Raw genomic sequence first — 13,892 nt, 5'->3', positions numbered from 1 at the left:
GGTTGGCTAACAGAAGATCTTAAAAGTTTAGCCAAAGACTCTGGTTTAGCCAAGTAGGATGAATAGTAAAAAATGTCTCGTTAAGAAATTAGAATAATCAACACACTGGTCCATTCATGGCTTAGTTAGCTTGCTAGCTACATTACCTAAGCTAAGATTAAATCACAATGAATGCAACACTGTTGTTTTTAGATTGCCAATTCCTTAGCTTCATGTTTGCAACTCCATGCTGTATTAGATTGGGTAATGTGGTTATGGTTAAAATGTAATAACTAAGTTTAATGTATTATTGTGACTTACTGCACTAAGGTTATATTATGAACCATGATTGTTTTTTTTGTTTTGTTTTTATTTTTTATTGGTAGAGCACAGATTTTTTTATTTTGAATGAGACTGGTAAGAAATTCTGCTCCACTTCATCACACGGCAGATAGTGCGGGACAGGAAGTTGAGCACAGAAAGAAAATACAACATCCTATTAATTTTCAAAATAGAACATGCTCACGGCGGATCATGTTTCCCTGCACCATACCTTGAAAACACAGCACAGAGTTGTTTCCTCTCTACTCCTCTGGATTGAAACAAACTGTTGTTGTGGTTCTATTCTACATGAAATTGCGAGATCTCGTGGGTCCTCAAGACTTCAGCTGTCAGTCATGGCTGCAGCCGGTCAGCAACAAATCAAGACCTGGTGGGTATTGACGGATGGCGGAGCATGGAGCTGACAGGTTTCTACTCTGCTCTTAGTTTGCACTTTCATTGTTTGGTATAAAATATAAAGTTAACGTTAGGCAAGCTGGAAGATACCGTTGATATGTTTTCTAGCATTTGTGTGTGTTGATAACACGCGTGACCAGAAAAATACAAATGTCACAGGCCGAAGGTGTCGAGTCATTAAAAAAAATGACTAAGATGTCTGCACAGTAGAGACATGAAGAGATTTGCGAGCTTTCTGTTCTGGCCAGCACAAAATGTTAAATAGACAGTCTCAACTGTGACACTCAGGCTCTTTTAAGTGAATGGTGGGAGAGCCGTTTTTGATTAAAGCGATAGGGCGCTCTATGCAATCGTCGCGGAAGTCAAGTCGTGCCACTCTCCCAAATTACCCGCTTTATGTTAACACGTTCTACACAGACGATCCTCTCAGGAGTAGGGCCTGCATTCTCCAGGTCAGATTCTCTGGACATTTTTTTGAGTATGAAAGGGGCTTAAGTGACTTAAAATATTTGATGTCACACAAGCATTGGGAAGTACCAAGGAAAGTTCTCGTGTGAAGGAGCGCAGAGCAAGAATGTGAGATTTTACGATGGTTTATATCCAAGAAAGACATTATGTTTGAAGTGTGGACAGCTGGGAAGTTCTTCATTCTTTTGCACTTATTCAGGGTTCAAGAAAAACACCTTATTAGTTTGCACTGGGAAACTATTCCAACAAATACTTTTTACAATATGGACACTCAAGTAATAGATGAGCCTTCAACTTCAAATGCAGTCTTTACAAACGTTCCAGTAACCACCAAGGTCTCTGTTGACAAGCATTATTTGGTAAACGCGTGGTTCTGTTGTAGCACAGTTGTAATCGTCAGGTGTTGCTGAGAGCACTATCCAAGCAATGGTAGGGTCAATGGAAGAGCTTATACATGATACTCACAGTCAAGCGAGAGATGCAGTTCTCAACTGTACTTGAAAGTACAGTTGAGGTTCAAGGAACACCAGAGACAGCCAGCTTATCACTGGGCCATTTTGATTTTCAGAAGTTTGAGTTTGGATCCAGTGAGGAAGGAAGTGATTGATAGCTTGAAGGGGGTTGAGGCTTTAATTGCAATGTTAAATGTGAATGCATACTCTGATGAGTCAACTACCACTTGGGTGAAGAACTATGGAACTGAGTATCAAATTGGTATGTTTGTTTGTATTAAAACAAACATGGAAGTTCCTGTTTTTGGAAAGATCACAGTATCATTATAAATGAAAATCAAGCTTTCATTTTGACTTGCACACTTGATGCTCTCTCTTTTGATGAACACGTCAGTGACTATTGTATTGAGAGGGAGGATTCATTTTCTGTTATTTTTACTGATGAGTTGATTTTTTTTATAGACCATATGATAAACAGTTCTCTAATGAGATGGATAAAAAATTATCCATTGTGCCACATTGCCATGCTGTGTGACCCGTGCTATGTTTTGTGTGACCTGTGCTATTGAGGCTGCCAATTGAGAAATGTTATTGTTAAGCAAATGCTGTGTTTGTGGTGGGCTTGAAAATACAAGTTTTATTGGAACAAAATGTTGTATTGGTGTTTTTCTTCTTTGTATTAAGTATTAAGAATATACAAATAGTGTTAAATTCTGACACTGCACACTAGTGTTGTGTAAATTCAACACTGGCCTGTGTTGACTGGTGTTAAATTTCAACTACTGACAGAGTTGATACAACTTGATCACAGTGTTGAGCATTTAACACTTTTATAAGTGTAGTTTTAAGTCAAAATAGGGTGGACCAATATACCATAGACACTTTAAGTGTTGAATTTAACTCTATTGGTGTTGAATTAACAATGCTGATTTTGCTGAGTAGTTATTCTCTGTAAAGGCCATATACCTACCAATATAACTACCTTCATGTGAGCTTCAATGAAAACAAACGAATGACTTGTGTCATTCAGTCCAAACATATTTTACATCATATAAACATACAAATACAAATATACTCCAACTTCCTGTATGGAGCTGTATAATCCACTTGGTATTAGTTTTCCTAGCTCACAACAGAGCATTTCTTGCTTTAGTGCATTTCTCAGATTAAAGTGACATTAATGTGTAACTTGGTCACATAGAGAAGGACTTGTCAGTTTGATTGGGTCATTGGTATAAATACTTGCTTTGGACACATAAACTAAAGATTCCGAGCAGGATACACGCAGTTACTGTGCGGTGCAGTTTACACCAATTTTTTACCAATTTATGATTTGACAAATGCACCAAAGTAACATAGTTATGATTGTATTTCAGTGGAGACATGTCCATGTTGATTTCAGATAGCTAAAATAAACCTGGATGACTTAAATTAAGAGGCTAAATTAAGCTACACATCTGGCGTGCCTATTATGGTGGAATTATTCACCACAGCATCACAGCAAAATGCTGCCTGTGCTTTTCTCAGAAGGATAATGGGAAAAATGGTTTTCATAGCGCAGCGCTGCCTCTTGCGTGTACAATGTAAATGGCCCCGTCAAGTAAAACTTTTTCCTAGTGTTTCCTAGATTTTTGCTGGGAATGTGTGAAGGTTTCAGCAAAAATTGTGATGAGAGCCAGAACTGTTATCACAGGAGCTGTAATGTCAAAAATGTATGAAAGTAAAGCAAAGGATCTTCTGCAATATTTCTCACTCTTTCTCTCTCTCTCTCTCTCTCTTGCTCTCTCTCAGTACAGAACAGTTGGCCAATACATTTTGGCATTTTACTGCTAGAGTCTCCCTTCCGCCTTCTTCTCCCATCTACATATCTACTCCTATTATCGGATCGCTCATTGTTATTGTGGAGGTAAAAATAAGCATTTTACCTGAAGGTGTGTGTGTGTGTGTGCGTGTGTTTGCTTGAGCGCAGGTTGGCTGACTCTAAGTAGCCGATCCAATAGTGACATGAGCCTGGGCACACAGAATCAGGAGTTTTGATGCTCGTTGACTTTTGTTGAAATTGTTGTCGCATGTTTGTGTGTTTGTACTCCTCACCAGCAGTGAGTAGTAGACTTTGAATCCCGGCTTTGCAACAAAGTAATCGTCAGACTTGAAGGTGACTCTGAGCGTGTTGGTTTTGGAGTTAAGACTAGGCGGTGCCTTCTGCCCACACCAGCGACCCCAAATTATAGTGCTGGTCTCTGATTGGTCCTCCACTTCAACAAAGTCATACCTGGAGCGAGAGAGGGAGATATGGAGAAGGAGAGGTAGATGAATGGGAAAGTCGGAAGATGAAACTTGCACATAAGAAAATAGAAAAACTGAGACTTTGAAAGTTAAAAAACCTACTATATAGAGTTTATTGTGCATTAGAGGACTATTACCCTCATTTTAGGCATGCTTTCTTTCGGCTTTATGTATAAATAGAGGCAGTAGTTTGACATGTTGGTAAATGTGTTAATACGTCTTGCTCAGAGGTAAATGAGATGATCCATACCCCTCTCCTGTCCGTATGCTGCATATATGAAGCTGGAGCCAGTAGCAGCTTAGCTTAGCTTAGCATAAAGACTAGAAACCGAGGAAAACAGATGGCCGTCACTACAGTTTTGTTTTGTAGCAAGCGACCAAAATGGGTTCCCTCAGGAGGGGCGCTGGCCTCTCCTTTAGAGATTGGGTGAGAATCTCAGTCATCCGTGAGGAGCTCGGAGTAGAGCCGCTGCTCGATCACGTTGAAAGGAGACAGTTGAGGTGGTTCGGGCATCTGAACGGAGGAGGGACTAATCAGTTCGCTTTAGAAGTGTTGATCAGAGGATTTTCCCAGTGTTTCCAGTTTAATGCTAAGGTAAGCAGCTGCTGGTTCTAGCTTAATTTTTTACGACAGTGAATTGGATCTTCTCACCTAACTCTGCAAGAAAGCTAATTAGCCTAATCTTAAAAGTTCTACTACCTTGGTGAGTACAGTGTTATCATAACCAATAACCTAAAATATACAAATTTTCCTTAAAGTTATGTGTACATTTAGCTCCTTCTGACACTCATAAGCCAAGTTCAGGTTGATCTTATGGTCTTTAGATACTTTTAATTTAGTGACCAAACCTGTGATTAGACTAATTTACTATGTATTCTCAAACCCACCCTTCCAAACTATAAATCATCAAGCATTTTGCTTTGGATAACTTTACTTTGCAATCAATTTCCCAGTCAATTAGTGAGTCAATTTATCAAACGCACGCACGCACGCACGCACGCACACACACCCACCCACCCACACACACACACACACACAGATATAGATTTGAAAAACTGGGCAAAGTTCCTTCCTCCCTCTTCATACCTTTCTAAATCATTCCTCCCCCTTCTCTCCTCCTGCTGCTCCCCATTGTCTTTTCAGCAAAGTGCTTACAAAGATGGCTGAGTTGCATGTGGGGATTAAAAAGTCTATTTTATCTCCTCAACCCTCAAGGACAAACTCTTATATCTTACACTTCTTGGCATGACACAAACTTCAACTGTTAATATCTCTCAAAGTTATGCCACCCCCACACCTTCCTTTATTTCTATCAAAAATCAGATTTTTACCATAATTTCCCATTTTTTAGATCAATATCTATCTATCTATCTATCTATCTATCTATCTATCTATCTATCTATCTATCTATCTATCTATCTATCTATCTATCTATCTATCTATCTATCACATCCTTTCAATAACTGCTTATTGTTGCTAATATGCATACATTCACAAATAATTTTCACATATTTTACTGCTGCTGCTGTTTGTTCGACTTCTGATCCATATACTTTTCCTTTCCTCTGTTACTCCAAATGATCCTCTCCATCTTTTCCACACTCACATTCTGGTTCTATAATCACTTCTACTTTCATCTGGCTTTTGTCCTTTATAGCTGCTTGTAATTCATCAATATTTCCTCTTCTTTGTGCTCTGTACCTCTATCCTTATTTTGGCCATTCAGGTATTAGCCCTTTCTCCTTTTGTATGATTTTTTTGTACCTCTGCTCTAATCCTCTTTTCTGAATTCCATCACTCCATTCTCCATCCGATTTTTTTTTTTTTTCAATCTTTTTGAATCTCATGTTTTACCTGCACACTCCATTGTCAGCCTCCTCCAGGCCGAAGTGTCCGTCAAACTCCAGGTGTATGTGGCTCCCTGGTGGTGACACCAATTTCCATGACAACAGCAGATTGCGGGGATAAGCGTTGGGGTAGCGTGGACTGGGGATGGCTCCACCCGCTGACGTTACTGTGATGTTTTCTTCTTTGCGGTACAAGTCTGTGGTGAGGCGATTGCTGTCTGTTAGTGGTTACAACTCATCAGTTAGTCCAGTTGTAAATTAACACAAGCAAAGCAACTTGTTCATACACAAAAAATGGAAATTTACATGCAAGAACAACAAATAGACTTTTTTAGAAGAGATAGACGCAAGTGCAAAAACATAAACAGACAAACAATTATAATACAAAGGTGACATTTCAGTCAAATGGTAACATAACCATAGCAAAGGTACTTTAATTCCAGCACTTATAGGCTTTCATCTTGATTGTGCTTATTCATTTTCTTTTTTTTTTCATTCATTCATTTGTTTTCTAATTATTAAATTAGAGGATGACAACTCTCTCATGACTGGCCCTTCAGTATGAACACATAGCCAACTGCCAGTTAGTTTAGCTCAAATACTGAAAAACAGCTTACCTGGCTCTGTCTGAAGGTTAAAAATCTACCTAAAAATTGCAATTTGTTTTCTGCTTTTTATTTTGTACGGTTGTGTACACTTTCTTGGTTGTGGATCTGCTAAACATTGTGTTTTTGAGTATGTTCATGGATATGTTTGTTTATCTGTCCTAGTTCCAAAGTATAAATCTGACCTTTTCACACTTATTGGATTTTAATATTTCTCCTGTACAAGTGTAAATTGTTGTCTGATTGTGGCTCTAGAGAAAAGGTCACAGGGTTAACAAAAATATTTAAATTCCTTCTCCAACTCTCATGAATATCAACAGCAAACTGGAGAGTAAAACGGGTCATGGACCAAAATGCTGGTCAAAGGGGACTTTGTAATTCATCAAAACAATTAGGAATTATTCTCTGGAAGAATCACATCCTGTTTTATACTGCTCTTGAGAACAACAGATGGACAAATTGACACTACTGCCAGTCTGGGCTAAAAACTGTTGCAGAAAAATATATACCTGGCAACACAGAATATGTGTATGGCATGTACTGTACATAAAACCTAGCACATACAACATATTTGTTTATGTACACTTAGAAAAGTGGTTGTATACAACAGTGTCTTTCATTAAGGTAAAGTTCATTGCACTGCAGTGCCATAACAGCAAAAACACTGCATTTTTACTGTACTGTGTTCTGTCTACTTTACTAGCTCATTGCTAACACACACACACACACACACACACACACACACACACACACACACACACACACACACACTTTACTCGAAAGTGAGATAATGTCTACCTACTTACCTACAACAATAAAATGACAAATGTCATGGGTCCTGTGTTATTAGCTCCTTTGCTTTACTTTAGTTTTTAAAGTTGTGTTAGAAGTATAACTGCTCATCAGCACTGATTAACATCATGATCACACTATCTGACTGTTTCATCCTCATTGAATCAACTCAATCTTGCCCAACAAAACTTTTTTCCTCATCCTTTTACTGCTGACGTTCTGAAAATTAGAAAAATGTACACACAGAAACACACAGAGCCTAAGGTCAGGCTGTGTGCTGAAGTAGGCTGACAGGGCTGTAATTTCTAGCGGTGTGTGGTTTTTGTGAGAGAGAAAGTTGAATGCATAATCAAGCCACTGCAGCCAGCACCCCTGGGAGATGATAATGAAGCTTTGGCCCTTTCCTCCACCTCTTTACTGCAAACTTCCCTTAATTGTGTCCTATCCCCTCTCTCCCTTCTTCTTGCTTCAGTCAGTAATTCTGTCTCATCTGTCATTCTTCAGGAGTCACACCCTTTGCTTATTCTGGCTCTAGCAATTAACGTGTGTGTGTGTGTGTGTGTCTCTCTGTCTGTCTGTCAGTCTGTCTGTGTGTGTGTGTGTGTGTGTGTAAGAGAAAGCACATACTTTCAGTTATTTACATTCATGCTTGTGGGAATGTGTCAACATGCGTGTGTGTGCATCTGTGAGTGTGTGTGTTGGGGCAGAGTGTGTTTGTGCAGGAATTCTTCCACTCTGCTGATCAGAAGCCTGAATGTGGAGGTCCATTCAGCCACAAAAGTGTTTGTGTCAGGAACTTTCACCCACTAAGGTCACTGTGTGTGTGTGTGTGTGTGTGTGTGTGTGTGTGTGTGTGTGTGTCTGACAGCTTGAATGTGCCTCAGAGTATTTGTGTATGTTCATGTGTATGTGATCATTATCATTTCTATTTTTAGTGTCCATCATTTGATGTCTATGTTACCCACTGACATTTACGAAAATGCACAGCATTTTGAAAGAATTTATGAAGTGTTAGATCACTTTTATTCAAAGACAGAGATAGCTCTTATATCTTAGGTTAACTGTAACCTGTAACTGCTAACTTCCACACACATGGATCTGACGTCCTTTTTTTTTTAACAATCTGACTCTATTTTTTGTCATACACACAAAGTGAGAAATAACACCCACAGGCGATCACTGAAGTCACATCACATTTCATATTAAACATTGCTCATTTGTGAACTATAGTACAGCTACAGTGTTTGTTCAAGGCCCTGTGTTTTACATATTACTTATCACATTTTTTAGTACTTAACCATTTCAGCTTATTACAGTGCAATATTTATTTATTTGTTATTAACACAACTACTTTTTGCATAATGTTTAAAAAAAGCTATTTTCTATACTGTTTGCATACAGTTGCTCTCATGACTGTGCATCAGGTCCCCCCCCCCTGCTTTTTTTCTGCACTACCTATACTCTATATTTTTATTTTTCGTGAAATGACAATAAAGGCATTCTTCTCTATTCTATTCTATTCTCTTCTACACCTCGCACAGATCCATAGCTTGAGAAAAGCCTGGTACCCCATCAAAACCACAAGCAGTAGTTGTTGGAAGTGTTGTTCCTTTTGGAAATACCTCTCCCTGGGTTTCCTCAACATTCCATTTATTTATAGAGCTCATTTAAAACCAACCTAGGCTGAACAAATTGCTGTACAAAGTTATATTAAGTTATAAAAACAAAGGAAGACAGTGAACATCATACAAACAACCCACTTCTATACAAATGTCCCTAAATCAAACTGCAAAGAATACAAATGTGTTTTAAGACAAGACATAAAGTATCGGCAGTAGAGGAGGACCTACTATGAATGGGAAGTTTGTTCCAGAGTCTCTGGGCCACAACAGGGAAGGCACGATCACCCTTTGTTTTCATCCAAGACTGTGGACTAGCTAAAAGGAACTGATTAGACAATCTTAAGTTCCTGGAGGAGTGATGTAGGGTAAGGAGATCAGCAATATATAAATGGCCAATCCATGTAATGCCTTAAAAACAAGTAACAACAATCAATTCTATATTTGACCTGTAACCAGTGAAGAGAACCCAATATCCGGGATATATGATCCCTCCTAGCAGCAACAATCTAGCAGCCACATTCTGGACAAGCTGCAGGCGTTGTAAAGATCGGCATAGGATTGATTTTAGAAGGGTCATGATCAGTAGGTGAAATACAAGATCTGATAATGTCAACCTTGTTGATAAAAAAAAAAAGCTCAAAGTATTCTTTGATATAAAACGTAGCATCAGAGAATGCAATAGCATGATTCATCATCATTGTACTGCATGTATCAGAAAAATGCTTTGCTTCAGATGCTTTGACAATGCTTTGGTGATCTCTCATTATCTCATAGGACGTGCAGTTCATCTTTTTTCCATTTCCTTTCTGCTTATCTACACGTTTGTCTAAGGGCACAAGTCTCACTGTTATGCCAAGGTGGGCTTTGACTTTGGGTCCCTTCAGTTTAAAAGGGGCAACAACATCAAGAACATCTGTGACAGTGGTGTTAAACCGAGTAACTAGGTTCAGTGCTCGGATGTAGCGATCTGGCAACCGATGATTGGTAATATATTAGAAAGTGATGCATTAAAAGGTTTATGGTCCAATAGACTAGCAACATCCAGGTCAGTATTTAAAACAGGACAAACTAATGATAAAACAAGATCCAATGTATGACCATGTTTGTGTGTGGGACCAGTTACAGAGTGAGTCGGATTAAATGAGTCCACAACTTGTGGACTCACTAAAGTGGCTAACTAAAGGCTTTCATGGACAACAGACATGGATATTAAAATCATGAAGGTTAAACAATTTCTGAGTTGGGCACAATCAAGGATAGTAATATGATAGGGATTGTATCCACAGCCCACGCTGATCCTATTGGATCATTTGAACAGTCAAGGCAACGGAGATTACCAGTTGACTCCTCGTCTTCTGTATATCAAGGAACAGAGCATTAGAGATTGTTTCTGGATCCAAACTGCTTTAAAGCTCTATACTTGATCCTAACCTCTGACCTATCTGGACTTAAGATAATCTATAACTTTCTGTAACTAAGTTTCTAATATGGCGGACCTAAATGGGAAACTAATCTAATTGTGAATCTTTTTTAATCAATATTGTGAATCAGTATGCAACTAATTTTAAAGTTCTCTATTTTCTTTATTATTCACTACACACCAGGTATCACTCTATACAATCACCAACACAACTTCCATACAGCCAACATATAAACTGCTGTTTCATGTAGGCAAGGCCTACCTATTGATATGAAATGAGATTAGTTGATATGAATCATATATCTGTATTTAGCTATTGAATAGTAAAAACCTTCAATCAAGTGGAATGTTATTACTTGTTAATTTGAGCCTTGTTAACATATAATAAGCTTAGCATGTTTTAATATGTACATATAAATAACATCTGAAAAAAACAAATCAATACAGAATAACAGGACATCAATATATGAAAAATATATATGAACATCACTGATCTGCAGTTAATTACAAATCATGCAAACTAAAGTGGACACTAACTATAGATCTGCCACTTTAAAAATATTCAGATAACTCAAAGCCTTATTGTACACATGCTGGTCACTGTTCATGCTTGAGCTGCAGTGTGTATTCATGGACAATCTGAACCTACACTGCTCTGATCGCCAACACCTGTCTGCTGGGAACTCTCTCTCTCTCTCTCTCTCTCTCTCTTGACCACACACTTGCTATGCTACTCTTACAACAATATAACATGTAAACATGTAGCTTAAACCCGACTTTGGCCAGTTTCACACAATAGTACTGCAAGCATCAAAGCTTGCGTGTGGGGTTACAAGTTGTTTTCTTCATCCACTCTCACTCACATATGTTACATGGAGCGTAAGGCACATGACATACGTGTGTGCGCATAAAGCCCACAAGGTAACCCTCTGGTTGTTGTGTTTTTAGCCAGGAAAGACTAGAACAGTGACACATTTTTGCTTTTTATTTCGCTCTGTACTTCACCACATTGGACTTGAAATGACTATACTTACTTTTACCCATAACAGTGTTTTGGAGTTTTCACATCTTTACTGTGTAAAATGTGCAGGAATCATTGAGTTTTTTTTTTACATACTCCAATATTTAGCACACTGCAGCAGGGAGAATCAATGCTACACTTGTTTATTGATGTGGGCGTGAACACCATCAAGTCAGCAAAGTCAGGGCTTTAACCTTACGACCTCAAGTCTCATAGTCAGATTCAATTTGCTGGAGTACAGGGCCAATGCACAAAAAAAAGAATGCGTCACTTTTCAAACTATATTATCACAGGAATAATATATATTAAATTGTGAGAGGCTATTATTACATGGCCTAACCATGCATGCAAAGACCTGTTCTTCAGGTAAATTGCTTACAATTATGGTACCAAACACAGTTGAATTCGTCTTAACAGTACTAAATGCACAAAAACACTATTAGTTCTCACAACATCAAGCTGAGCTTACTTTAGGAATTTTAACACATAACTGGTATTTTTTTAAATGTATTTCTTAGGGATTTTATTATGAATATATAATAGCATTTTTTTAAATAAAAAAAAAAAACTTGTTGAAAGTGGGAATTTATAAAATATTCAGGGGTGGGACGGTGCATCTGCCCAAATGTGTTGTAATAGTCGGAAATCCTGGGGAAGAGGCCGTGAAGGATTAAAAAAGCAGTCCCATGTCCCAACGCTTATCTTGGATAGCCACAGTTTCTAAATGTACTGCGAGTAATGGAGTCTTTATCAGTCTATCCATTGTTGTATTCAAGCCTCTCTTTTACAAGCCTTAGCAACATAATGTCACAGCACTTACGACTATCTAATTCTTCCCATTAAAACCACAAAACTTGAGAATTAGAAACACTTATCAATTATGAATGTGACCGAAAGTTAAAGTTCTGCAATCTCAGGAAATAAGGTGATGTTAGACGTGCTGATAATATCACTAACAGTCTGACTTACACCCCTAGATTTAAACACACGCACACGCGCAATGTCAATGACACTGGCAATTAAGCTTTCAGACTCCTGATCTAACACTAAGTTACAAAGATGCTGCCTGACTGTGTGATGTGAGTGTCAATAAAAGTGTGTTTGTGGGTGTTAGGTTGCAAGAAAAAGTTGTTGATTGTATGTGTATTTGCATAGATTTAGCCAGGAACTATGTGATTAAATTCTCACAAATTAAACTTGGCTCGCCAATCTCTAGTGGCAGGGTGTGATGTTCTACATGGCTCTGAAATCTATTTTTGATCCAAGTGCCAATCACACTCAACAATCTCCCAGCAACCAGTGTGCTGCATTTATCAGAGACCAACTCATATCTCTGTGGAGCAAGCACTGAAGTCACAAGAAAAGAACTGACGATGTAGAGGAGTCATTCAACTTCAGATTTCTCTCCTAATTAAAAGTGATACAGGTGTGCAAACATTCCACTAATATTAAACTTTTTAAGCTATGTCTCTGTTCTGTTCAACCCAAACTTGTTTTCTTTAGTTTGCATATGACGCATTCTCACTCAGAGACACACTCCCACAGGACATTACCTATAACAAGGCAACCCCATTTCCTACGTCTGCCATCCCGTCTAAAATATCCAGTCATATCCAATCTTTCATCTACTCTAAATGAATTCCCATAAGCTCCAACACTAGCTAACAGGACACGCATAAGACATTCACTGTCTGCTGTGAAGAACTCCCCAAAGACATGCAACGCTTTACTCGTTCTTGGTGGCATTCAGTTAAAAAACAGGTGTTTTAAAATGTCATGGATTGGGTTTTGTTCTTTGAGATTATGAGATTATTTTAAAACTAAGTAAATTACATCAATTTCATAAAATCCTTTACCTAAAATATATATATATATATATATATATATATATATATATATATATATATATATATATATATATATATATATAACCAAAGTTATACAGTTACCAGTCCAAAGCTACCAAAATATGACTCATCAATCAACCACTAATTACACGTCACTTATCTCATTTGCATTGTGTCTGTACAACAAGACAGTAAAAATTCCAATTAGTGTTTTTTTAATTTTTTTTTTTTTTTTTAACAAGGAGCAATGTGCTTGACTATTCCTTGGCTAACTGCATAAAGTCTCTGCTGGTTGCCTGGTAACTGAAAGAAAATAAGTGTATTTTCCAAAATGTGAAATTCTTGCTTATTATAATGGGCAAAAAATTACATTTAGGTACACAGAGCGTGCATGGACATTTCAATGACAGGATTAGGGAGTAGAAAAACCCATCAATCTGTTTGAATGTTGAAGACAAGCATCTGAAAAAGTTGAACATGTCAAGGGAAAGACTTATTAATAAAGCAGTTGGCATGCTTGCTGCATAGTAGTTTGTATGCAGCAGTTGATTACTTCAACTTCATTCATATTGTGAGACAGTAACTGGCTCAACCATTGGGCTTGGTAATAGGGACCGAATTTAATTGGAGGATGATATAAGCCGCTTTGGCATGAATGAACCTCCACCTCTACCAACATCCTATAAAAAAGTATCTTAATAAAAAATTCTCTACTCTATTATTATTATTATTATTATTATTATTATTATCATTATTACAGAACCATTTGCTGTCACGCCTAGTTATCTGCTGAATTGTTTATTCATCTGTGTTT

General features: G+C 37.8%; 1 protein-coding gene across 2 annotated transcripts in view; it reads right to left on the bottom strand.

Annotated features, from left to right (window-relative positions):
- Positions 1-13,892, bottom strand: part of pdgfd (platelet derived growth factor d) — a 60,190-nt gene that overhangs the window by 20,743 nt on the left and 25,555 nt on the right. For both annotated transcript variants that reach the window (XM_034867526.1, XM_034867525.1), the window contains exons 2-3: positions 5,779-5,968; positions 3,732-3,909 (exon numbers count right to left, since the gene is read on the bottom strand). In XM_034867526.1, the coding sequence (XP_034723417.1) occupies positions 3,732-3,909; positions 5,779-5,968 (368 nt within the window). The remainder of the gene's footprint in view (positions 1-3,731; positions 3,910-5,778; positions 5,969-13,892) is intronic.

The sequence above is a fragment of the Etheostoma cragini genome, chromosome 3, assembly GCF_013103735.1.
Source record: "Etheostoma cragini isolate CJK2018 chromosome 3, CSU_Ecrag_1.0, whole genome shotgun sequence".
Lineage (NCBI taxonomy): Eukaryota > Metazoa > Chordata > Actinopteri > Perciformes > Percidae > Etheostoma > Etheostoma cragini.
The sequence above is the reverse complement of the archived record's forward strand: the minus strand, read 5'-3'. Positions and strand labels throughout refer to the sequence as shown.